Source organism: Fundulus heteroclitus, chromosome 7 (genome assembly GCF_011125445.2).
Source record: "Fundulus heteroclitus isolate FHET01 chromosome 7, MU-UCD_Fhet_4.1, whole genome shotgun sequence".
Taxonomy (NCBI): domain Eukaryota; kingdom Metazoa; phylum Chordata; class Actinopteri; order Cyprinodontiformes; family Fundulidae; genus Fundulus; species Fundulus heteroclitus.
In genome coordinates this window covers 32,412,885-32,438,446 of record NC_046367.1, presented here as the reverse complement: position 1 = coordinate 32,438,446, position 25,562 = coordinate 32,412,885, and the positions used below count along the sequence as shown (strand labels likewise).

The 25,562-nt window shown below is 38.3% G+C and overlaps 1 protein-coding gene, 1 long non-coding RNA gene and 1 pseudogene across 2 annotated transcripts; 2 read left to right on the top strand and 1 right to left on the bottom strand.

Moving 5' to 3' along the window:
* Positions 1-879: 879 nt before the first annotated feature.
* LOC118563556 lies at positions 880-2,769 on the top strand (annotated as a pseudogene).
* A 6,452-nt stretch (positions 2,770-9,221) lies between these two features.
* LOC118563743 (charged multivesicular body protein 2b) lies at positions 9,222-19,396 on the bottom strand. The gene is made up of 6 exons (XM_036139510.1): positions 19,194-19,396; positions 16,287-16,378; positions 12,469-12,663; positions 11,022-11,124; positions 10,702-10,808; positions 9,222-9,388 (listed from the first exon to the last, which is right to left on the bottom strand). Exons 1-6 carry the CDS (start codon positions 19,225-19,227, stop codon positions 9,272-9,274), a joined length of 648 nt encoding a protein of 215 aa, XP_035995403.1. The 5' UTR covers positions 19,228-19,396; the 3' UTR covers positions 9,222-9,271.
* A 690-nt stretch (positions 19,397-20,086) lies between these two features.
* LOC118563744 lies at positions 20,087-22,954 on the top strand. The gene is made up of 2 exons (XR_004931406.1): positions 20,087-21,391; positions 22,752-22,954. It is a non-coding gene; the product is annotated as an uncharacterized LOC118563744 (long non-coding RNA).
* The last annotated feature ends 2,608 nt before the right edge of the window (positions 22,955-25,562 follow it).

Below are 25,562 nucleotides of genomic sequence, written 5' to 3'. Positions count from 1 at the left end.
ACAACTTTTCAGAGCCTTTCTGACACTGATGCAAGCAGCAGGGCCGGATTATCCATAAGGGCCAGTGGGCCAGTGCCCAGGGGCACCAACCATGGGGGGGCACCACATGACACATGCTTTATATATATATATTTTTCATAAATTGTTATATTATTAATTACTTGAAATTGTTGAAAGACCATGCATTATTTGTTTTGTGAATACTGATGTCACAATAATAATAAATGATAAATAAATCAAGATTTTTTTGATTTCAACAGTTTTAAAATTAGATATTTGAATATTGCTCCTGCCTATTCCTAACATGTTTGTGTAAGTTAGTAAATAGTAAATTACATTACAGAAATCCCTTGATTATGTCTGATGTTTTTGACCGGAGGACATCACGGGTAAGCGGCGCGGGGGGGGGGGGCTTGGAAGTATATGCCCAGGGCACCACATTGTCTTAATACGGGCCTGACAAGCAGCTGTGCCAAGAAGGTTTGTCAGAGAACAACCATGTAAACGAAAAGAAAAGAAAAACAAAGCATCGTAAAGATCAAGGAACACACATGCAAAAACATTGCATGGGGGGGGGGGGGTCACTGCACATAACACTTAATGCACCATCCTGACGGCGAAACATGGCGGTGGCAGCATCATGACGAGAGTGTGGTGTTGTTCAGCAGAGTTAGGGAAGCTAAATAGATAAATACGGGATGATGCATGATGAAAACCTGTGGAAGGGTTTGGACCAGTGCATATCCAGTAGGACAGAGCTATTTAGCAAAGACAAATGGACAAAAACTCAGGATACATACAGCTTGAAGTTCAACATCATTAAGAGCAGGGGACCAACCTTTTAGATGTTGAGAGCTACGTCGTTGGTGCTGTCATACGATGGGCTACCTGTACCGACATTTGAACTACAAAAGTCAGAGCTCACCTTAACTTTATGTAATATAAATATGTTTTTATGCATTTAACCTTTTATCTATGTAAGTAAAAGTGTGATTAACAATTTAGATTCAACTGACTGGAGGGTGGTGCTATTTTTGTACAGGCTTGAGGGCACCATGTTGGTGACCCCTGTTTTAGAGACTCTCTGGCCTCTCTAGGTTTCATACCTTCACCACATCACCTCTTTCCGCCGTCTTTTTCCTCTCTGCAGGGTCTCTGACTCCTTGCATATACAAGTTTCCAGATCACGGGCTGAGCAGCAGCTCTTGCGCTTTAAGCCACGGGTTTTCCTCGCTGCCGTCCGCCCTCCTCTCGGCCGACGAGGTCTCCGGGGGCCCCAGCGGCGACATGAAAGGTGACGCGCAGCGGAAAGGGATGCGGGAGCAGGAGGACGCGCCCCCCATGGACTCCCCACAGATACGAGAGCTGGAAAATAGTTCGCAGAATTGACTTCAAAATACGCCGGATCAAACTCGGTGAGTGAGATCCAAAACAAAGCCGTTATGTCTCCGTCCAGCTGCGTTTTTTTTTTGTTCTGCTTTGTTTTTGTTTTCAGAACGCTTTTTTTATCATTATTCATCTTGCTTTCCCTCTGCTGACTGTATTCTATGAGGCATTGCTATTTCTGTTTTATTTTGACCCCAGGCTACACTCAGACTAATGTAGGCGAGGCTCTTGCCGCAGTGCACGGCTCAGAGTTCAGCCAGACCACGATCTGCCGCTTTGAAAATTTGCAGCTGAGCTTCAAGAATGCCTGCAAACTCAAGGCCATTCTGGCGAAGTGGCTTGACGAAGCTGAGCTGGCTGGTGGTGAGTCACGCCGATCCACTCCATCATCCCCCATACAGTGTGTGTTTACAGTAGGTGTCATCTATATCCATCTCAGTGACATTAAACCTGCCCTTTTGATTTGTTGCCATAGTATTTTATATAAGTGGTGTTATCTGGATGACATAAAAAGGAAAATATCAGCTGCTTTTATTATGATACTATGGAGATAACCAAGACATTTATTAATCCAAACTCACATGGCCATTATTATTAAGACTAAATCAGTCAAAGACCAAATAGACACAAATAATTTAGAAATATAGAAAAAAAGTTATTTGTGATGGAATGTTATGTTTTTTTTTTTCCTGTGATTACAGACAAGCACTCATAAACTTAAATTACAATATATTTACCTTTCCTGTAGCCTTGTACAACGATAAAACCGGAATGAATGAGCGGAAGAGGAAAAGAAGAACGACCATCAGGTACGTTTTTTGAGGACGAATAGTGTAAAAAGGAGTTGATGCGTTCAGTGTTAAAGGATTTCGCTTTCTGCTCTTCGTTTGTTTGACACCGCAGCCTCGGAGCCAAGGAGGCCCTGGAGCGCAGCTTTGTGGAGAAAAGCAAGCCGTCGTCTCAGGAAATAGCCCGGATAGCCAAGGGGCTCCATCTGGAGAAGGAGGTGGTCAGAGTGTGGTTCTGCAACAGACGGCAAAGAGAGAAACGCGTCAAAACGAGCCTCAGCCTTAGCTCGTGTCTGACCAAAATCAGCCAAAACTGCCTCACGCAAATGAGTAAAACGCAAAGACCACTTACATGAATTATCGTCCAGCTCGGCTCGAGGGTCTTCAGAGCTGATGTGACAGAAGCTCCTTCATCACCACAACTTGTTGGAACTGGCTATTTTTCAATAGCTCCAAGATAAATTAAATTCACTAAGATACAGAAAAGCGGAAGCATTTCAAAATGTTTCAAGATTTTCTTTTTTAATGAATGTACTAAAATGTGTTTAAGATCAAGTAAGCTTAAGGATTCTTCATTGGGATTTTATGTGGTGACCAGGGGTCAGCCACCTGTGGCTCCAGATAAATATTCATGTAATAAAACAAGCATCTTTTATGCAGAATACCACTACACAGTACCAGTAATATATTTTAAACCTATTTTTCTTGTTATTATGCTGGAAACCATGTGTTTTTTTTTTTGTATATCTGTCCACAAATATCAACATCCCTGAGAAGAAAATGCATCCATCGTCGTTTCCCAAAGGTTTTGTTTTTCTTTATTTTATTTATTTGAATAACAAAAAAAAAATCTAGAATTGATAGAAAATTATGTTGTCTTTTTTCAAAAGTTTATAAGACCCTTGCTGCTCTAAACGTCACTGTGAATTGTAAAGTACCCCAATGATAGACCAACATATAATTTAGTATATAAAGTGCAAGGAACATGACATGGTTTTCGCACTTTTTTACCGATAGTATCAAATGTGAATATTGCGTTGTGCATTTGCTCTCAATCATTTCTGAGGTAATACTGTTTTTAGAATCAGCTTTAACTTTTACAGCAGCAAGTCTTTTTCAGGTTTTCCTCTATCAGCTTTGCACACCTAAACACAAAGACAAATTCGGCAAATATTTCTGTGAAACGTACCTGAAGCTCTTTCAGGGTTAGATGGATAGCATCTGTGAAAACCAACTTTCAGCGTTTCCAACAGCTTCTAAGATAAAATTTAAGTCAGAGCAACTTTAACACATTGATCCGTGTGGCTCTAAACCGCCCCATTGTAACTTTGGCTGTTTGTTTAGGGTTGGTGTCCTGATGGAACGTTAACCTCTCTCCTAGTCTCAAGGCTTTAACAGGATTACGTTGCATTTAGCTTCATTCACTTTCCCATTAACAACCTTATTGGCTCTGAAGAAAATGATCATCGCAGTCCGACGCTGTCATCACCATGTTTCACCAAGGGGATGGCTTCAGCATTGGTTTAGTTTATTTCAAACATGTCCTGTGCTAAGAACAAAACAATAAAAGTTATTACAGTAAAATATTACTGCACAATTAAGTAGGAGAATTTTTCTTAATAATTAACATAAATATGTCCACACAACATAATGTATGCAAATGATTGAAAAAGGAGTGGGAAGAAGTAAAACTTACTGAATGCCACAAGTGTTAGTTTTCTGTCTCACATGGCATTCTTCGTGATGTCTTTTATTCACTAATGTTCTCTAAACATTAGTGAATAAATGTTTATTATAGATAGATAAAGTTTATCTATCTATCTATCTATCTATCTAAACAAACCTTTGAGGCCTTCACAGAACAGCTGCATTTATGCCGAGTTTAGATTATTCAGAGGTAGACTCAACGTATTAATTAGGAGACTTCAAAGGGCAATTAGTTGCACTGGGTGTTTATTTAGGGGTATCAGAGTGAATAATAATAATAATAATAATAATAATAATAATAATAATAATAATAATAATAATAATAGGGTGAATATAAATGCATGACAAACTACAGATTTTAAGTTGTAAAAGATTTTGAAACCCATAAAAAATGTTCCTTCAACACAGTGAAGCAAAAATTAGTGTTTGTCTATCACACAAAATTCCAGCAAAAAAATAAATTAATTAATTAATAAATAACTTTCTAATAATATTTGTGTTTGGAATGTGACAAAATGTGAAAAACTTCAAGGGTTATGAATACATATGCACGGCACCGTGTGTTCGTGACGCGTGTTTTGCTATCACCATTCCTATAAATAAAGAAATGTACCTTTAAAAAAGTATAAATGTCAGCATGAAATCCAATATTTTCATGTATGAAGTTGAACTTTGAAGCCCAAACAAACTACATGCAGCGGCTGTCCGTTGCTGGCATTTAAAGCGTACTGAGTCTCAGCTGCAACCTGTTTCCTAAATGAATGCTAACCTCTCTATCAGCCACCTACCTGATGTGATTTCACCTAAAAGCACCAGAATACAAAGGGAAACCCCTTAAAGATCAGCTCAGTCCCTTTCTGCAAACTATTATCCACAACTCTGTCCTTCAACCTGCGCTTATCTTTTCCAAAAAAAAAAAAAAAAGAAGTGGAAATATTTATTTGATGAAATTACCATTTTGTATCTTCATATTTATGGATGTGTTCCTCATTCTGATGCTTTTGTGCTCTATCTTAATCACTTGAAAAAATAATATTTATTTTCCTGTAGCTACCGCCATAAACAGCTCAAAAGTAAATTTTAATTTTGACAAGAACGTATTTATTTGAAAAGTAATATAATGTGATGTGTTTTGCTGCTGTTTGTTTCTTTCATGGACCTACAAGTCAACCGTGAAAACTTTTGTCGGTATGGAGTTCTTCGTATGTTATTTTCATGATTTTTCTGATTTGCTTGTGTTACTGCTGCTTTGACAAAGTGTCATACAATAGGACTCATCAGCCAGAGGAGATCCTGACACTATTGGGATGACTGATGTAAAAACGCCCGAACAGAACCCTGACAGCTTGGACCTTACATCGCTGTAACTACAGCTTATGTTAATACTGCAAAAAGAGAACTAAAATAATGTAAAATTTTCTTGAAATGGGGTATTTTTCTTTGATTTAAGCAGATAAAAAAAAGATTTTTGCACTTTAAAAAAAGAACAGTTCATCTCCATCATCTTATTTCAAGAGCAGGATATCTAATTATCTTATTTTAGGGGTAAAAATACTCATTCCATTGGCAAATTGTCCTATTTAGCTGCTCAATCAAGGAAAATATACAAATTTATTTACTTTTAGTTCCCTTTTTGCAGTGAAGTGCCAACAACTGCAACCTGGAACCACTTGCAATTGATCTTTGTGACAAGTACACAAGACTGATCCAAAGTATTGTTCATCCCAAGGATATGTTTTAGTACACATTTGGTAAAATAAACTGTCCCACTTGCAGAGGCTGGAAGGTAGCCCAAGTTCAAACGGTAAATTGAGTTTTATGATGAACTACCGCACCTGTGCCAAGTCTTGTTTTTACACCTCTATTACCAAATCAATACACGCATTAGGAAGACTGAGCGGGGATTCATAAATAAAACCAGCCGACACTTTGATACGGGAACAAGCTGTTTCCACTGTGACTTATGTGTGGTTGTAGAGCTCGAGTGCCGCCCGGGGAATTACATGCAGCGGGGTTATGTACTGCCGATGCAATTCCTAAGGTGTTAAAAGTTAAAGACAGACTTGCTGAAAAGCCTCTTTATCAAGTGTCAAAGTGCCTTTGTGTTGTCGATGGGGATTCTGAGCATGGTGTTGCAAATTTTAAAATGTACCGTATTGTCTGCTTTATCTTTCCAAACGTTTGGGGCTCGGTGCTGAGAGGTAAATGCATGACATTTCAAAGCTAAAATCAACAAGTCATTCCTATAGTTTCAGTTTTCAGCCGCGCCATGTAAATGCATATACCTGCAACGTTATTGTATGAACATTTGTTTGCAAAATTGCAAAAAAATAAAAATGCATCTGTTTTAGAGTTCTTTTTCTCTATTGTTTAAGCGACCGGCCGCTTTTTACATTCACTGTTCAATAAAAAAAAGAAAAAAAAAAAAAAAGAAAATTTCTTGTCAGTGCAAGCATTTATGTTGTCTATAACTGTTGCTTTTTTATAATACAATGTGTAAAGAAGGGCTAAAATTCTAATTATTTGGTGCCTGTGCATAATCAAAGGTTTTAAAGCCTTAGACATGTCCCCCCCCCCCCCTTCTGCAAACACACTGCTTTAGTTTAATTTTTTTTCTTATATGTTATATACATGTACTGCACACTGAGATGAAACACTACATTTTTAGAAGTTCACAAGTAAGATCTTAAAAGACCATTAAACCAGTCCTGCAGGCATGTTCCAGCACACCTTCTGTAGAATACAGAATCTCTTGGGTTAGGAAGCTTCTTTGATGTCCTGACACCAGCCCGGCACCCAAAGGTTTGAGCAGGAACAATCGCACCTGCCTGTTGCCTTTTCTGAGCTAGCTCTGTACAATTGAGGAAAAACAAATCCCTCAGTTGCATCCTTTCTGCAGGCGGTTATGGCAGCTGCTGGACTTTCATTGTTGGCCTTTTTGTGAAACGCATCCCAAATAAGGGCTTTTAATTAATTTACTTTGCAAATAAACATGCTTCACCTAATCCCCCCCCCTCCCATTCCAGTTTTTGAAAATAAAAGTAAATCTACTCTCAAAACCCAATGTGATAACCATACACTGCAATTACATTGATTGCTAAAGAATATTTAAAATCATGTGCTTTGACTTTGTAAAGTGCCTTGAGATGATGTGTTGTGAATTGCCGCTATATAAATAAAACTGAATTGAAAAAATGTTTTATCTTGTAATAGCGCCACATGGATGTAAACCTCAGCAAGGCTGCCATAAATTAGCCAAAATCATTGGCATGCTTGAATACTTCTAAAAACATGTTTTCTTTGCATGGTAGAATGTGCTGGAGTTGTTTTATAGTAAAGACTTACAGCGGGGACAATAGGGTTTTTAAAAGTTTTTTTTTTTTTTTTTTTTAATGAATATCTTTCTGATTAGGGTATTGACATGAAACTCACACTAGATGTCAGTAGCAACCAATGTAATCCACACATGCAGAGAAATCAAAACAAGCAAATCTATATATGTAATAAAGGGGAGTGACACAGGGAGTAAAGATTGCAAGCAATATAAAAAAAATAATAAAAATCAAGAAAACTTAAATCTGTCAGTAAATGACTCCTAAAGCATGGAAATCATAGTTCTATCGTGTTCCATTTATTTAACAGAAAATAGGACACGTATCCCATGACTTTTACTCAGAAGCAGATTTTGCTGCAGCAACAAATCAGCTTGAAATAAATTTATTAAACTTGGCCAAAAATAACTGACATTTTTAAAGAAAGGATGACCCAAATCCTTCACTATTGCTGAGAATAGACTAAACTTATGGACTAACTTGTTTGGATTTCCTTCCATGTATGGATGATGTTGGTTGTTTCAGACATCTGGTGTGAATTTCATGAAGTCAGAAGCATTATATGAATGTTTACTGAGAAAAATTACGTGCTCAATACTCATTTTAAGACTTACAGTATGACCTTTGGAGGAGGAAAAAAAAAATACAATAAAACCGTATGAGACTAAATCAGAATCGTACCTGAGGAAACTTTATTCCTTATAAAAGCCATAAACCTTTTACAGAGCCAATTTACAATGAGGGGTAAACAAAAATGAGAATGCACACCTTTTAAAGACATAATATAATAAAATCCCACCCAGCCAACTGCACTCATCAAAATCTCTTAAGACCATAACTCTGTTTCCAATTACGTCAGACTGGTACATGATACAGGGAGATATAATTAGCAGAACCTCGGTGGGGTATATTGTGTAGTAAACGTGCAAGAATGACACATTTTCAGGTCATTTTGGCAACAGGAAGGGATACGGAAATCGACGTCTAAGAAAGCGGGAGAAAGACGGTGTTACTTTGTGCAGATATTGCTCTCTCTTTCTCACATAGCCTGAAGCTGCTGACATTAACAATTCACTTTGTTGGAAAGTCCGACGTAAAACACTTTATATCACAGTGTCATTTCAGCATACACTCCCATTATTTTGTAGCTGTAGTGTGTGTGTGTTTGTGTGTGTGTGTAGTTTCTTTTGTAAGAGGCAGCTTAAGGTTCCTAAAGAAAAGTAACTGCACAGCAGCTGAGAGAGAGAAAAGGGACTGCAGGACCGGATCTTTCCTGCAATCGCTGATTAAGTTAAACAACCTAGATGCCAAGATAAAACTTCACTTGGTTACTATGCATCAAGACACAGTTGATTCAAACCTCTGCCAGTCTTTCATTAAATCAGAATTTAAGTTGAAGTTTAGCTGCAAACGCATTGACGGTTGTTCTAACTAACACCTGCATGCGAGTTTCCAGAGCTGCAATAAAAAAATGCAAATTTGTCCACTAGGGGTGGGGGGGTGGGGGGTCGTTAATGGAGACGGTTCGCCTCAGAGGAAGCCAGTCAAATGGATTTAAATGAACCAAGAGCGACGCAAACAGCAGGTAAATGGTCGGAGAAAAAGAAAGCAAGTTCCATCTGTTTCTAGACAACCTCGAAGCTCTTTTTAATTACTATATCGAGCATTAAAACTTCCTAGAGAAAGCAAAGCGCTTCCATCATTAATTACAGGAATAACTAAAGGCTGACCCAAACAGAGAGATGGAAAAGCCAGCTCCAAGCTGCATTTGTAGCCCTTCCAAAGACAGATTCACATAGTTCCTTAGGCCAAATCGTGGCCTTTCCATAGCATAATAAATATGTTCTCATAAATATGTCTATTGAACTTCAAGGCAATACGCATAAGAATGGGAGAAAATGGCTTCCCTTACGTCCGTCTGCCTGTTTGCCTTTGACTGTGTGGGTGTGGGGGATAGTGTATGCAGCATTTAAACAATGACTAAACTTCTGACAGAGTCTGTATCAACCAGTTTTGAGTTGCACCAGTTTAGAGTGTGAACAAAAACAGGAGCGCTAATTAATCCACTCCCAGAGCTCGAAGCTGTCTCTCGATCTCGTCGTCGGATATGGTGGCTTGTTTGGAGGAGGCGGCGGCACTGGGGACGCTCTTTCCTGCGGCTGGTGCTCTGACCATCTGGAACCAAACAGAAGATGTCCGTTAGCAGGAAGGCCCGGTGATTAAACGCACCCAGTCACAACAATAAAACGTCTAAAGAGAAGGCTGGGAAGCTATCTGGCATCTCCAAGACAAGCTTCTCAACAACAATAACACTTATTTTCCTCTCAGATGACAGCACTGGCTTCAACAAACAAAGACCGGGCAGCACTGAGCCTGCAAGCATCCAGACTCCACGTTTCCACACCTTCTGGTGTTTTATGTTATATGACATCAACCAGCACATAATAGTAAATAAATAGAAAAAAAAAGACGATACATGGCTTTTGCAAATTAAAACATCTTTAAAATACTTTACTAACTCACCACCGGTCTATTAGGTGACTTATGAAAGCAGCTGGCTGCACTAGATTTTATAAGTACGGCAAAAATCTGATTTTTATTTGTAAGAACATTTGCGTTTTTGCACTTTACAGTTATGGCCACTTTGTGTTGTCACATATTATGGCAAAACCTTTCAGAATTTATTTCAGATACTTTGATGGAAATCCATCCAATGCAGCAGGCCGTTTAAGCAGAGATACAAACAGCAACGAATCAACGTTTTGCTGATTTTTGCAGCTCTTAAATATTACATATGACCTCTAGCTGAACATAACTGAAAATACGCAGGCTCTGGAGTTTCTTCACTTCAAACTTTTAAGATATAAAATATGATCCAACGAAAAAATGAAAAAAAAAAAAAAAAAGATGGCTAAATAACTTCCATGTGTTTGAGCACCATTTCAGTACATCCCTATTATTGTTAAGCTAGACAGAAAACTTCTTTTTTCTCTCCTTAATGAATTTTACAAATTGCCAGAGCGCCCATAAAAGATCAGCTCAGTATTTTATAGTTACCCCCTTCTAGGACCAAGTATAATATTATCAGGCTTGCCTGCCTGTTCGCTGCAGCTGTGGGTTGCCTTTATTGGACAATGTGTGTGTTTCTGCAGCGTGCAGAGAGGCGATAACTCATGCAGCCCCCCAGGGGGAGCCAGACACACAGCAGACGGAAAGCCTGGCAGTAACTGCAGAGCCTGAAGAGCTGTAGGCTTGCCCCACCATGTGGCAGCTGTTATGCATTTTAACAGCTGAATCCAAGAAAAGCCATGCGGAGAATGCATTGGGATTGTTTTTTTTGTTTTTTTACCTCATTTAGGAACGATAGGTCTGTAGAATTTGCAGATTACAGTTTCTTTTTATCCTCCAAAAGTGATTCGATTCTCCCTAAATTAACATAGATGATATTCCGGCGCGTTGAAAAAGTCACAGTAGAGTCGGTTTCTTACCTTCCCTGAGATCTCAATGCCGATCTCATCCAGAACCTGGTTGACAATGTCCTGAGATTCTTCTTCATCCCCAGATTCATCAAAGATGTCATCTAAAGTGTCGTTGACTGGAGAGAGAACGATAAAGGAGGAGAGAAACAGAAGAGAAAAATTTAATTTGGAGGTCGGGATGAAACTTTAAGGATTTCTTTTGTTTGCTTTATAAATTCTAAAATCTTGGGTTTGTTTTACTTGTTTCTACTTCCAAACACACGCAGATGTTCATAGATGTTTCTGTTAGAAAAAAAAATGCTTATAAATGTCTACATATGTGCTCTTACTCATGTCCTCGGTCATCTCCATCTTCATGTTCTCCTTCTGGAAGTCCTGCATGGTCTTCAGCGTCTTCTGTGGATCCATTTTCTTATTCACAGCCTGCATAGTCTGTAAACCGTAGAAAACGAGTCAGATTAATCTTTTTTTTTCAGCTTGGTTGGAGGAGCAGCAAAAGACCCAGAGCTTCTCCAGAAACATACTGTCGGGCTTGATTTGTTGCCATTTTCCCAAAACTTATCGAGCACAAAAGCATCGATTTAAAGGATAAAGACTGGAATTAAAAATGAGGAATCATCATGTTTGCATAAATAATTGTGTAAACAAAGATAAAGAAAACCTAAAAATTACTGTAACATTAGACTTGGGTGCATTTCTGAACATAAATCACAACGAAGGCTCACAGATGAATCATAAATCTGGTTTTATCTCAGCACCCGTTTGTTTGTAGAACCGCTTCAGTCAGGATCTGGGGGCAGGCTTATGGAGACCAACAAGTGTCATGACAAAACTCATGAACAACTTTTCCTTTTTATCCACCTAATTTAAGATAAAACTCCAGAACTGAACAACAGAAGGCTGGATTAAGCTCAGGAACAGCACGAGCTCTCAGTCTCTCAATTTCTAATGTATCTGTCTGCAGCTGAAAGCCAAACCTGTGCCTATATTTTAATATCCGCACATCACTTTACCGTCCTGCTGTTTTCAGCACTGCTAGCTATTGCTCATCAGTGATTCGGCCGGAGAGAAAACTGCAGGAGCGTTCACAAACAGGATGGCCATCTTAGAGCAACTGGTTTGCAGGGATACTGCGATAAATGATTCAAATAAACAATCAGATAAACAGTTTGGACCTTGGTTGCTTGGGTAGAAAACTTCTATCATTTTGGTTTCATTTATAAAAAGAAACAGACCCAAATTCTGCAGATCATCGACTGTAATGTCAGACAAACATGGAGGGTGACACGCCACACGCTTCAAATATTCCAACAAACATAACTATAAACAGAATGCATTCAATAAAAAAAAAAAATCAAGCGTATTATAGAAAACGGCACACGTGAACTTGTGTCTGAACAAACATGGTGGACATTAAGCTGCTAATATGTTTTTCTTAAAGCCTTAATGCGCAGACGCCTCGCCGCCCTCCATTAATCTGAAGCCTAATTATATTTAACCTATCGGTGTGTGTGTCGCTGCTGGCCGATGTATACTAGTCACACTTCATTAACAACGATGCTGGGTCTTCCCTTTGAATGCGAGCAGCTTCTATGATACACTTTTATGGTAGTGGTAACATTTGTTGCAAAAAAAACAACCCAAAAAAGACGTCCTAAAACAAACTTCTGATTATTATTCTGGTTGTTCCAATTTGCAAGTGGAAGTGAATCCTATGTTTAAACTATAGTAGTGAAAAGTTTAGCACACCTGAGCTCAGACGGCCTAACACTTTACCTTGGCTGTGGTGGACATGGCACCAGCCATCTTCATTTGAGAGTTCATGACTTTAGCTTGGGTTGACATGGAGGTAACCTTGGAGCTCACGGCGTACGTCCGGTTCTTCTGCTTCCTCAGCTGGACTAACTGCTTGGCAAGAATCTTACACGCCTCCTTGTTACCGCTTTTTGCCATTTTCTTGATCTCCATCTCCTACAGGAAAAAAAAAAAAAACAAGATAATATGAGCCTCAAGTCCAATCTTGTTTTATTCTAGGATTCCTCGTCCATTTTCTCTAAAGAGAACAAATGCCATTTGAATGTTTTTCAGTATACAGACAATTAAAAGGACTAAATATTTCAAGTTTATATGATAACCTTAATGTTTTAGTCAAAAGAGGCCTGAACTCTACATACCAATAGACGTTTTATCAATAAAAATGTAGGTCTTCAGGCACAACTGGCATTACAAACTAATGTTTATGAATGTCTTTTAGGTCAAATATGACTCCCTGGCAAGCCAATCCATGCATTTAGCTTTAGTAAACATGAGAAAGTACCGATGCCTTCAGGGATTCTGTGTGTGAGAGCGTCCCAAGAGACCAAGTATAAACTGCAGGTACAATACGCTGGCCCGGCCTCTCAGAACCAGCATGCGTTGTTTATTTCTTGCAGGCTGAAAGCATCCTCTTTAGGAACTGAATCAATTATTTAGATTTATTACAGCATGGGGAAAAACCAATAGTCTTTCCCAACTCAGGTATGTGATTCTGCCTCTTGACACAAAACCTTTGCGGTTCATATTCACTTCTCTGTGAGGGATTTAACTGGAAGTAGCTGCTTTATGAACTGCAGCATCTTCAGAAAATCTCAGTGTGTCGACGAGGAAAATGTTGAATCAAAAGCTCAGCTGCTACTGTAGCTCGAAGCCTCTTGCTATCCCATTTACCTTATAGACATTAAGAAGAAAGCTGTGTTGTGATTGATTCCCCCCCCCCCCCCAGACATGTTCAATGCAGCACTTAGCTGAGAGACTGTTATGCTTTTCCTCGATATGTAAACAGTAAATGGACAATTAAGACACTGAAGCTGCCTCAATCTACAATTAGATCATTTGTTCCTATTATTTGCTGCAAATAGTATTAAGTGATTTTAATAAATATATAAAGAACTAAGCATTGTCGCTGTTTGGGATATTTCTGACATTTTGAAACCGGCCTACAATTAGAGAAGCACCAATAAATTGGTTGGTAACTGGAGCCGGCAGATTTTAAGCTTGATCAACCCTGGCATGTATCAAACTCACCAGAAACTTCAAAATCCTATCTTTCTCCAGTCAGTGAATACACCATACCGACCTGCTAAAGAAATCTGACAACAACACTCTTGATGCTCAGCATTTCACTCCTTTACCCTACTGTACTTTACAGTTTTAAACATGTCTGACTTTCTCCAGGTATAAAATATAAACTCATGTAGTTACTAGGGAGCTCTTTTTTATCCTTTTGAGCTTTCAACCTCAGTTGTCATGCTGGATCTGTATGTTAAGGTAAGGTTATACGCACTCTAGGGCAACCCTGACCATTTCACAGTCCACATGATGCATCTGTGGACTGTTATAGACTGTTGTCGTTCTGCAATTATTTAAAACATGGGGTCTTTTTTTCCCTATATAAGAACTGTGGCATAGTTCTCCAGGGGCGTACCACTGAAAGCAAGCTCCAGGCTTGACCTAAAGAATATCCCAACTCATGCTTAAAAACAAATAAAAATAATAATAATTAAAAGATTGATACGTTGATTTTTTTTTTTTTTGTTGTTGTTGTTTTTTTTTTAAAGACCAGTGTATCCGACTAAAGATGAGGTATTGTCCTCAGTTTCTGCAAAAAGAATCAGAGCTGTTCTCAGGAATTACAACTTGATTTTAACATTAAAGGAACAATAAGCAATAAAGACACCTAGTGGTTATAACTGGAACAACATATGCACAATCACCATGTACTCAACACTGAATTCTTACTTCCACAGGACAGGTATATGATGTTGTATTCTGTTCTATTTCTTATCTGCTTCTCTTTCTGGTTTCCACGTTTAAATGCTCTTTTACCAAGATAAAATGCCAAATGCTGCACTCTGTTTTGGGAACCCTGGGAACTCCCCATATGATTGGTTCAGGAACCAGGAAGTAAACACGGGCTACACTATGGACAGAAGTAGTTCCGGACCGTACCTCTAGGTTTGAAAGGAGAAAAATGTGACTAAGACATTGTTGATGGAGAGGACCGAATGTTTATAGGGAATGTTACTTCAATCCTGGTTGAGCAAAGAGAATGATTTAGGTTTGATTTTACAGTAAATATCTTACTTACAGCCCCTTTAAAGCAAGTCACTGCACATTTGCATCAATTGTTTTCCCATAAAAGATAATGATTTACACAAAGTTAATATAAAGCTTTCTAAGTCAGTATGGAGGATTACGTTTTAATCACTTGTTGCAATGTCTATTGCTGTCAGAAAACAATTTTAAATTAACGGTTTATATTAAAATATATAATGGAAAATATTGTGTTCAGCTAATGGTCTGCCTATGTTGCCCTTTGGGAAAAGTAATTGTAGGTAATACACATGAAGACCGACGTTTATAGTTAGAAACAAAAACTGTAGTAATCGTGCTGATTGCTAATAGATACTAAAACACACTCTTTAAATCCTTTTGTCTTCATTTTAAATGGGTAAAACCCTACAAATCATCTCTGAGACGCACGTTGAAGGACTCTTCTGCTTCTAAACTAAATAATAAATGACAGCTCTAAAAGCTGGGATTTCTATCATTGGTATTATAGTTCTTAAAGACAAATCAAATTAGGCTAAAATGCAGTTTTTGGTGTTCAGGGACTTATTAAAAAAAATTTGAAGTTTATAATTCGGCCACAAATATATATAAAAAATAATAATAATCTGACAGTAAAAGAAGATAACTGCTTAAATAGATGCAACGTCTACCTGGTCCTATTTAACTTCATGACAAATTAAAAAGCAATTTAGCTGTTATGCAGCTTAAAACCCCCAAATAAATATTCATATATACACACAGAGTTTTACCTCGGCATTCAAATTCAACAAATTTTAACAAGTCCATTTCATTTTGCTTTTATATTCCCTTGCGTAAAATGTAATATGCATCATGAAACGACGTACTTTGAATCTTTGCCACTTTTAATAAAGGCTGTGCCTATAAATCTGGGAGTGGGCACATTTTCTTATTGGAAGCACAACGGGGGGACCCTTACGATTGGGCCAACTTGCAGATATAGGTAATTTCCATTTGTGAGGCAAGATCTTTTTCATTCAGGGTGTGCAAAAGAAAAAAAAAAAGCTTTTAAAGACCAGACTAATTAGCGGAAAGCATTAATGAAGAACAAAATGGGGTACCCTGGGGAGGTAATTATGTCGCACACGATATTTACTTAATACAGCTAAATGAGGAAGAAACCCTCTGCTTCTTTCATCTTAAAAAAAAAAAAAAACAGGAGATGTAATGTTCGGTTGTGACTATAGCCGCGCCGGGTGAGCGAGCGTGTGCATCCCTCTCGCCTGAAGCAAAGCCACCACGCTGGATCATTCCCATCTCTTCACTAAGACCCATTAGCCACTTGCGCTCAGTCCTTGGTGGGGAAAGGTAGATTTAAGCATGTTTCTGGGACTTTTATGTGTGCGAGTCATAACCTGGGGGTCCTCAAAGCTTTGATGCAATATGTAGAAATCTAACAAAAGTACTGATCACACACATTCTTTCTTACTTTAACTTTTTTCTGGTGAGTGCGAGTGCATTCTAACCATTTGTTTCTCCTGTTTCTCCAGCGCCGCTCGGTCCCTGGTGATCTGTCTCTGAGTGCCGCGCAGCTCTTTAGACTGTTCCTTGATGACGTCTTCAGAAAATGCAAAACAAAAGAGCGTGTTTAATACTTTACATCAATCAACCAATCAAGATTTTATCATTAAAGCACTTATCAAATAATCGTCTGTATCACCAAGAGATTTACAGTGAGGGAAAAGCATGGAAACAATAAAGCACAAAAAAAAAGCTATTTCAATGAAATAATCATTGGACAACTAGAATAAAATGTCCTGCAGAATTCAGAAACAAGGAAATGCAATCCTGATCATCGATGAGGAAACACCCCAGAACAAGTTTTTTGTATTATTAAAATATAAAAATGTTGCTTCTTAAGCAAAAAAAAAAATAAATAAAAAATAGCTTTAACACATAACTAAAAATTACTACCTACGAACCAAACTGAAAATTGCATTTTATTTAAGATAAAAATGGAGAAAAACCTTAAATAAAAAAAAATGTCTGATTAAAACTAAAATGACTTTATTCAAATGGAAATGTAAAGATAATGATAAACAAATAGAGGATATTAAAAGTAAAATACAGGTAAAAATAAGGCAGAATTACTAAAGTTCAATTAATAGCTATAAAAAAAATAATTATTTGCTTTAAAGAACAGATAAAACCCTCAAATATCCTTTTGCCAAAGACAAGGCTCCTAAACCTAATACAAATGTGTGTTTAGATCAAACTTTACAAAAAATAAAAATAAATAGAAATGTGTTAATTAACTGCATAGGATTACTCTCATAAAACAAAAACAAGAAACCAGACAAAGACTTTACATTTCCTATAATACAGCCAACGGGCTGCTTTAAGGTTTATGAAAGAAATGCCGGTAGTGTTAACTTTAACAGGGAGCTTGTCTGGTTGTCTGCACCGAGATGCCATAGAGTGATGGGCAGAGCGACCAGCAGCGCAGTGAATGCACACAGACAACTGTGGCAACTGATCTGACAGCTGACACAGAGTCCATCACCTCCAAACCCCCCCGCTCAAGCAGAAAACAGCATCGTGTGAGACGTTGGGAACGCCTGAAGTCGCATCATCCTCCACGACTTCTGAATTTTTTTTTTTTAAATACTTTGAAAAACTCAAGAGACCTTTGCACATTTATGAAAACTGCTAAATTAACCAGATCAAGTACCTTCCAAATTACCAGGGAGAAGAAAAGAAACACCGATCTGTCTTAAATAAGGTTTAAACATATACATAATCTTCTGGTACTGGACCATCACTATAGATTAAAAGATAGATATATACAAAATTATTTTAAAGAACAAAAAGAAAAAGACCAATCTCAAATCTAAATTGGAGGTAAAAAGCAAACTGAGCACCGCAGCTGTACACTAAAGTGACAGAATATCCCATTCTGCCAAAGCAGAGCTGGAAGCTCAACTAAAGCTCATCCCTTATAATACAAAAAAGTTGGCCAACGACAAACTTGTAAGCATCACATCCCTACAGTGGACCACTTGCAGGGATGCTGCATAAGTGCGTATAAGGTGACGTGCCGCCAACGTATCAAAGTGGGAGGGATATCGTCCTACAAATATGTGCCATCTACCCCCCCACCACCACCACCGCAGCCGCCGCAGAAAACGACGGCGAGAAAAACCACAAAATTGACCAGAAACTACTGAGACGACCAGACCCATGGCCAAGGATTCCACCAAACCCTCTGTCCGAGGAGTGAAAGGGTGAGGGGATGGCAAAGGGAAACTGCCAAAAAAAAAAAAAAAAACAGAAAAAAAAAGCAATGGCTGAAGAAGATTTGATGACGGCTGGACATACAGTGAAGGTAATGGAGCACAGTGAGTACAGTACGCAGATTGTTGCTGAGGGCGAGGCCAGCAGGACGGGGATGGGAGGAGTAAGTAAGCAAGACAACAGAAGGATTTCTCCTCCACTCGCTAAGACATTTTATCTTAAACCTGGTTCTCTACTTTCTTTAATGACATTTTTCCTCACATAAGGTGGAAAGGCCAATATTAGAGGCGTCCATTAACACAGCGCTGAGAGTCATTATTTGGAAAAAGAATAATTGATTCATTCATTTTTTTAGAAAAAAAAAACTATGTCAGGTTTTCCATTTTAACTTCGAATGGCTGATTGCCTTGCCTGAAGAAAATATTCAAATATTCATATACTTTAAAAAGGCTTTCCAGAATCCTAATATGAGCGTATTACTAGAATGAATAGCTGAATGGGATGACAGCATGCCGTAGACGTCATAGTTTAACAACCCTTCAAATTCATTACGCAGTTTTTTTTATTACAAGGTATGTTCAAAGTAATCATCCGGGCTGTCTGAAGCGCTTTGCGTTTTGTGTGTGGAGCAAAAACAGAAACTAAGCAAAAAAATATATGTTAGACTTTTACAGAAATCCGGTGTTTTGACTATGAAGCCAGTTTAAACATACTTATAATACCGGGGACATTCGTTTCGTGTTTTTTTTTTATAACTTAGATAAAACCATATTTTTCCAGGACTCGGTCTAACAACAACAACAACAAAAGAAAAAAAAATTCCTGCTTTAATTTAATTTCTCAGTTACACGGCGAGTGAACCAGAAGTTCTGTGACATTTTAAACTAATGTATCTGAATTTGAACCGTGACATCCCTCTCCTAGCTTACTTCCTTTAACACAGGTAGGGCTGGGCAGGGTTTCGACCCTTTCTCCCGGTTGGTAACATGACTGGTGACTCAACAGGACCGAGAACACGTTCAACGAGTTATGTGGGGGACAGTCAATTCAAACAGGAAACAACACAACAGGCTGAAATCAACCGGGCTAAAAACAAGTTAGCTAGCTTTTTTTTTTCTCCCCCCACAGAACAAACTTACCATCGACAGTCTTCTTCTTGAAGAGGGAAGCCATGTCGCTGTTGTGTGTGTAACTAAATAGAAAAACTAAATACAAGTCGTGTACTGTTAAAGAGTACTGGTTCCAGTCGTCTATAACGCCGTTTAGCCGTCAGCCCAGGACGGTATGTCTGCTCTAACAGCCTTCGCTTCCTGGTTGACTTCTGCTGCTGGGAGTTCCTCCCTCAGCTGGCGTCACGGCGGGACCTTTCTGCTGCTTTCAGGTGTACCGCGGAAAATTCAGTTAATTGTCAGAATGTTTATTAAAAATAAATAAATGCCACATGTTGTTTAAAAAAAAAAAAAAAAAAAAAGAAAGTCTATACGTTCGAGCTCTTGCGGGTGGTAGATATCAAAGTAAGCGATACTTACGGCAACCGTCTGTACGGAAATGTAACAGCACAGGCTAAGCTCTTACACATAAAATAATAATAAAAAAATAAAACTCCTAAAAGCATCGTCCATCGCTGTACAGCAGAATTATGGGTATTATATTCTGAACGATCAACAATCACTGAAACATATACAGCCCCTATTTTGTGGGTGAGTTGTGCTGAAAAATGTTCTGAAACCACATTAGTTGTAGCTCTTAAACGTAGCACAGATACGGACGCTGTTAATGATAACAAAAGAAATGTGCTAAATTTTTGTGGCATACATTGACTAAGCAAGGAAATTAAGTCATTTCACACACACACACACACACACACACACACACAACATGAATCCATATATATATATATATATATATATATATATATATATATATATATATATATATATATATATATATATATATATATATATATATATATATATATATCAGAAAATGGATTCATGTTTTGCTTCTGTCTTCTAATATACTTCAGGGAAATGTATATTTTCTTTTTAGTCTTCCTCAGTCAATACTTTCACCACAGCTTCATTATCTACCAGTGTTGCACATTCACATCTTAAAAATGTACCCTCTCTTGTTTTCAAAGTAGTTTACTGTCAGTCAGATTGCATAGAGAGTGTTAGTGAACAGCAATTTTCAAGTTGGATTTTGGGCCAGACTTTGGGCAAAGACATAAATATGCTTTGATCTATACAAATCCATTGTAATTCATATCTGGGTTTTAGGTTCCTGTTAGAATGCAAGGTACATACTAGACATGTTCTCAGTTTATCACAAAGCAACTCTGAGAAGTAGCTACAAGATGGTACCCATGAGCGTACCCATGCTTGCACATGGAAGATTAAAATATATCCAGATCAACCCCAGGGCGGGATTCTATCCCAGGATCTTCTTGCTGTGGCACAACTAAAAACTGCTCCACCATGCATTCCTGAATAAAAAACGGGTCCCTCATTTTTAAGATCCACGTTGCTAAAAAATGGAAATTAACTTTGTTTTCTTGTTTGCTCTACCACCTATGTGCTACTTTGTGTTGAAGATAACATAAAATCCCAGTAAAGTACATTGTTTGTGGTTCCAATGTGATACAATGTGTTAACATACAGTGGGCACAAATGCCATTACAAGGCATTGTATCTATAAATTCCCAATGAGGTACTTACAAAAAAAAAGGTTCACTTAAAGCACATGCAAAGGGGAAGTGCTTAAATTCTGAGCTCCAATTAGAAAGGTTTGCAGGTGAGTCAACAAGAGTGAGAACTGGTTGAGCAACTTCTGTTTGGACACAACTCAGTTCAGATGACATCAGTGCAGCTAAAAATAATTAGCCTACTTTTCACACAAGGCATGTGTCTGTTAACTTTGTGTGGATAGGAGCACAGAGCAGTGATTTATTCTTTGTTTTTTAAGAGGACAATCTATGTAATTCCCCCTATGGCAATATATTGCATTCCCAATTTCATTTATTTCCCTTTCATTCCCAGAAGAGAGCTAAACCAGCCACAATAGTTCGTATTCATATATTCCCATTTTTCTATCTCATATTAGCGACGACAGGAAGTTTGTGCAGGACAAATGGGACCGTCGAACCATGACCAACTCAATTTTGTGTTTTTGTCAAAAGCAGCGGGAACGCAAGACACAAAAGAACGCAAGATGTAAAAGCGAGCGGAGACTCATCCTGGAAATGATGTGAGATCCCAAGCTGGAGCGCAGGAGAGAGGGGTGACTTTGAAAGAAGAAGATGGGTAGCCCTCAGCGCTTTTCCCTTATCTCCAAGGAGGTGAGTATGTGTGAGCGCACAGTCGCCTCTGTGCATCGGCATGTCATCCTGAGGCATTACTCTTGTTAAGGTTATTAGAGAAGATGTTTGGCACTAATCAGTGGAGGACCAAAGGGACCATCACTAAATGGCCTCATCATCACAGGGCCCTGGTGGAGATAAATCTAGCCCCAAGCACTGAGAGGTCTGGCTGGCCCTAAGCATGGTTGTCTCTGGCAGTGTGGGTGTAAGCAGCAGCGCAACATAAATCAGTACTTGGGAATTATAGTAGTTTTATTTATTTTTATTTTATATGCCATGTGATTAAACAGTGAAGTACCTTTTTTTAGCTTGAGTTTGTCTATATGAAATTGACACGATTATTTAAATTAAAAACTTTACCCTGTGATTTGTCATGTAAATTGTTAATCGCATGGCCGTATTATTTTCTAAGCCTTCATGGTTTTCAGTGCAACAGAATAATAAGCAAACTACTGAAAAGTGGGAACACACCCCTCCCTGCTTTTCTGGTTGTTCGCTGCTTTTATAGATCGGATTGTTTCCTCCTTTCTCCGCTTAGTTCTTCCAGCCAACCCATTCTCCTCCCTCACTCTCTGATCTAGCCCCGAGCAAACTAACGCGTAATGTTGAGGCACTAACTACAGACCCGGCAGAGAGAAAGAAACAATCATGTGTGAAATTAGATCTATGTAGCAAACAGAGGGGAGTCAGAGCCATAAAGTACACCGAGCTCCTCAGCTTTGAGGGATCATCAAAAAAATAAATAAATAAATAAAACACTGGAAGAATGCCTTCACTTGAGGATTTTTGCAATTCATTTCACTGGCATTTCTTTTGGTGCCCTTTTATAGGTGAACTAATTCACAGATGTCCAGATTATGCCCTAACAACCCTGAAAACGTCAGATATTGGACACGAATTAAAAAAATTAGGTGTAATTTAAGCACAATTATTGGACTCAACTTCATATCATCAGTATTCCCACCCTTTGGGCCGGTTCCCGTTTTATAATGTCACCAGCATGAACTTTTGATGAACACTGAATAGTGCATAACTGTGAAGTGGAAGGAGAGTGATAGAAGGTGTTTACAAATTGAAATCTGTAAAATGTATTGTGCATTAAAGTTAACATCTCAACTATCGCTACATGCTTGTCCAGGAGGAGTGAATGCTGCAAGCAGTGACAGCTGGTGATGAATCTTTTTTGGCAGGGGTGGGGGGGGGGTGCACATGAGGTCAGAGATGACCGCATGTTAATAAACTCTAAACAAAAAGCTGTCCACAGTCACTTGTTTGGTACTGGATATTTGTTCAATGCGCCACTCTCTCCTGTCTTCTTTCTTTTCTTTTTTTTTTTTAGTCTGAGCTGCGAGGTGTGTGGCTTTGATTCCCTGACATCTTGAATTAATCTTATCGGGTAAAGAATGGCACAAAAAGCTCTGATTGGACACAGAGCTGCAACCTAAGAAGAGACTAGAAACTAGAGAGTTGAGACCAAAATGAAGTTGCATGAAACCCAAAAGTGTTAGGGCATGCATACACCCTCATTTGTCTAGTGAAAAAATAAATCAAGTTTGACACATTTCTGAGGAGAACAAATGTAATAATTGCGTTTTATTTTAAAAATGATGTTTTTGTGTCTCCAGCTTTTTTGATTTGTTTGGATGACAATGCAATATTTGCCAATATCACCAATAGATCACCTGTTCACTATAGTCTCATACCTGAATTTCAAAATAAAAGTATCTTAAAAATGATGAAGTTGATCAACATTTATATTTTGCATCGATGTATTTGGATCATTGCTCTTTTAAAAGATATATCGATGTGGATTGATTTATTGTTACACCCCTACTAGTCAGTGACTTGAAGCAATCGGCTGGGTTTCGTTATATGGGAAACTTTTTATCAATTTGATTAATAAAGTGAATTTATCTGAATACATTGATAAGAAGGATTAAATTAAAACATATTCAATTTACTTTAAATCTGTTAATGAATCAGGTGGGCTGAAAATAGATTTTTATTTGTAAACAGATGTGAAAACCATGTCATTTATTTATTCTTTGTAAATATGTGCTATTTTGCATTGGTCTATAATACACAGTTATTCACAACACAAGTTTTTGGTTGTGACGGGACAAAATATTGAAAGGTTGGTGTATTAATATTTTTGTAGTGAACCGCCTTTGCACAATGATTTACTGGAAATGAACAACAACATGTTGTAAACTAGCACAAGACATCAAGCAATCCTGCTCCCTAGATGTTTCCTTTATATGGCAGCCGAGCTTGGCGCTGTATTTCAGCAAAACCAAGGATTTCATCATATGTTTGTGATTTATAATTTGCATTGGAATTCCATCAAATCCCCGATGGTGTCCTCAGTGTGTATCTCATTGTCTTGTTTCACAAACATACAATAAATCCTGAGCAATAATGGGGTAAAGCATGCGGACGTAATATTTATTATTCCCTTTCACACCTGACATGTAACTGCAGGCTGAAATACGCTTGCCTGCATGAACAGAGAGACACAGAGGCTGTGATGGGAGATTTGGGATTTTAGAAGCCCCTCTTCACTCCGACGGGTCCATGGTGAGGGCATCACTGATACAAAAGAGACACTGTCAAAAAGAAAGGAAATGTAGATGACCCAGCTAGACACCATTTCTGACAAGAAGACAACACCTGACTTAGAAAAGATTTAGTCCTTTTGTATTCCAGGGATTATGTTAACATTAACTGTACACTGCTCTCAATTGCCTTACATCCCTTTCTTGAGGAATGAGATTTATAACCCCCAATAGTGCTTAAATTGCTCTTTTTCCATTCACTATGACTTCCCGTTTTACTGGTTGGTGGATTTTTTGTCCACACCACAATAATTTATACTGCTGGTAGTCATATTTTGTTTAACCTTTGTTTCTAAAAAGGCAGCTCTCATAATATTTCCCAAGTTTGGAGTGAACAGACAGAGGGATTTTTGAAGATCCTTCATTTGACAATCTCTCCAGACCATCCAAAGTTCCCAGTCCTGTCTTAATCTATTTTCTGCTCAGCTCATCCCACAGGTTTTCTATAGGATTTTGGTTCAGGCAAAGAGACAGCCACTGGAGAAGCTGGACTTTGTGTGTGGTAAACTATTTCCGTGATCATATGGCCATCTGCTTGGGATCATTACCTTGTTGAAAGACTCAACAATGATGCACCTTCAGGTTACTGGTCGAAGACACCTGGTTATTATGTCAATTATCCCTGTGAATGAAAGAAATCATGGTACCCTGCACTCCAGCAAGGCTTCTGGTCCCACAGAAAACAGGTCCACAGCAACACAGATCCTCCACTATACGTAGTAGTGGGCTTGAGATTTCCCAAATCCTTTGTTTCAACTCAGACCCAACCAGAGTAGTTCTTGATAACAAACTTTGGTCCAGGTTCACGGACCAAAGCACACAGTGACAGGTTAAGTCTCATTAAAACTGAGCAAACTCCACACATTTACGTTTGACAGAAAAGGCTTTTTCCTGCCATGCTCTCCAAACAACTGGCCGACATTAAGACTGCATGGCAATGTACATGGTGCTCCCTGCTGCAATTCTGTAACAATTAGCTTAGAAGATTTCTTGTTTTAACCTGTTTTACCATCTTTTCACCGTACATCCTCTCAAGATCAACCTGTACGCTCAGCCTGCCAAGTGTGTTGCAGTTTCAGTTGCTTTAACCATGTGGATTGGTTTAGGCACTGCAAAAACCGACCTAAAAATAAGTAAAATGTTCTTAAAATTTGTTTTTTTTCTCCTTGATTTGAGCAGGTAAATGATATTATCTGCCAATGGAACAAGTATTTTGACCCCTAAAATAAGATAATCAGACATCCTGCACTTGAAATAAGATGATGGAGATGAGTTGTTCCTATGTTAAGTGCAAAAATCTTATTCCATTGGCAGATAGTCTTATTTACCTGCTCAAATCAAGAAAATGTTGCTTATTTTTACTTGCGTTTTTGCAGTGGGTGACTAGTGATTTCACTGGAGCCATTTCCTAATTTCTGAAGATCATACACCTGCCTTAACACATTGATATGGTCGCTTGCCTTCCCAAGTTAGAAGCGTGGCCAAGAATGCAACATCATATCTACATGTAAATAAGAACACATTGACTTCTCATT

Bases quoted from the DNA above. Each gene is read 5' to 3' on its own strand.
- LOC118563743 (XM_036139510.1), bottom strand. From the start codon at position 19,227: ATGGCTTCCCTCTTCAAGAAGAAGACTGTCGATG. The intron at 16,379-19,193 runs GTAAGTTTGTTC...CATTTTCTGAAG, and splicing joins CAAGAAGAAGACTGTCGATG to ACGTCATCAAGGAACAGTCT. The intron at 11,125-12,468 runs GTAAAGTGTTAG...TACGGTTTACAG, and splicing joins CCATGTCCACCACAGCCAAG to ACTATGCAGGCTGTGAATAA.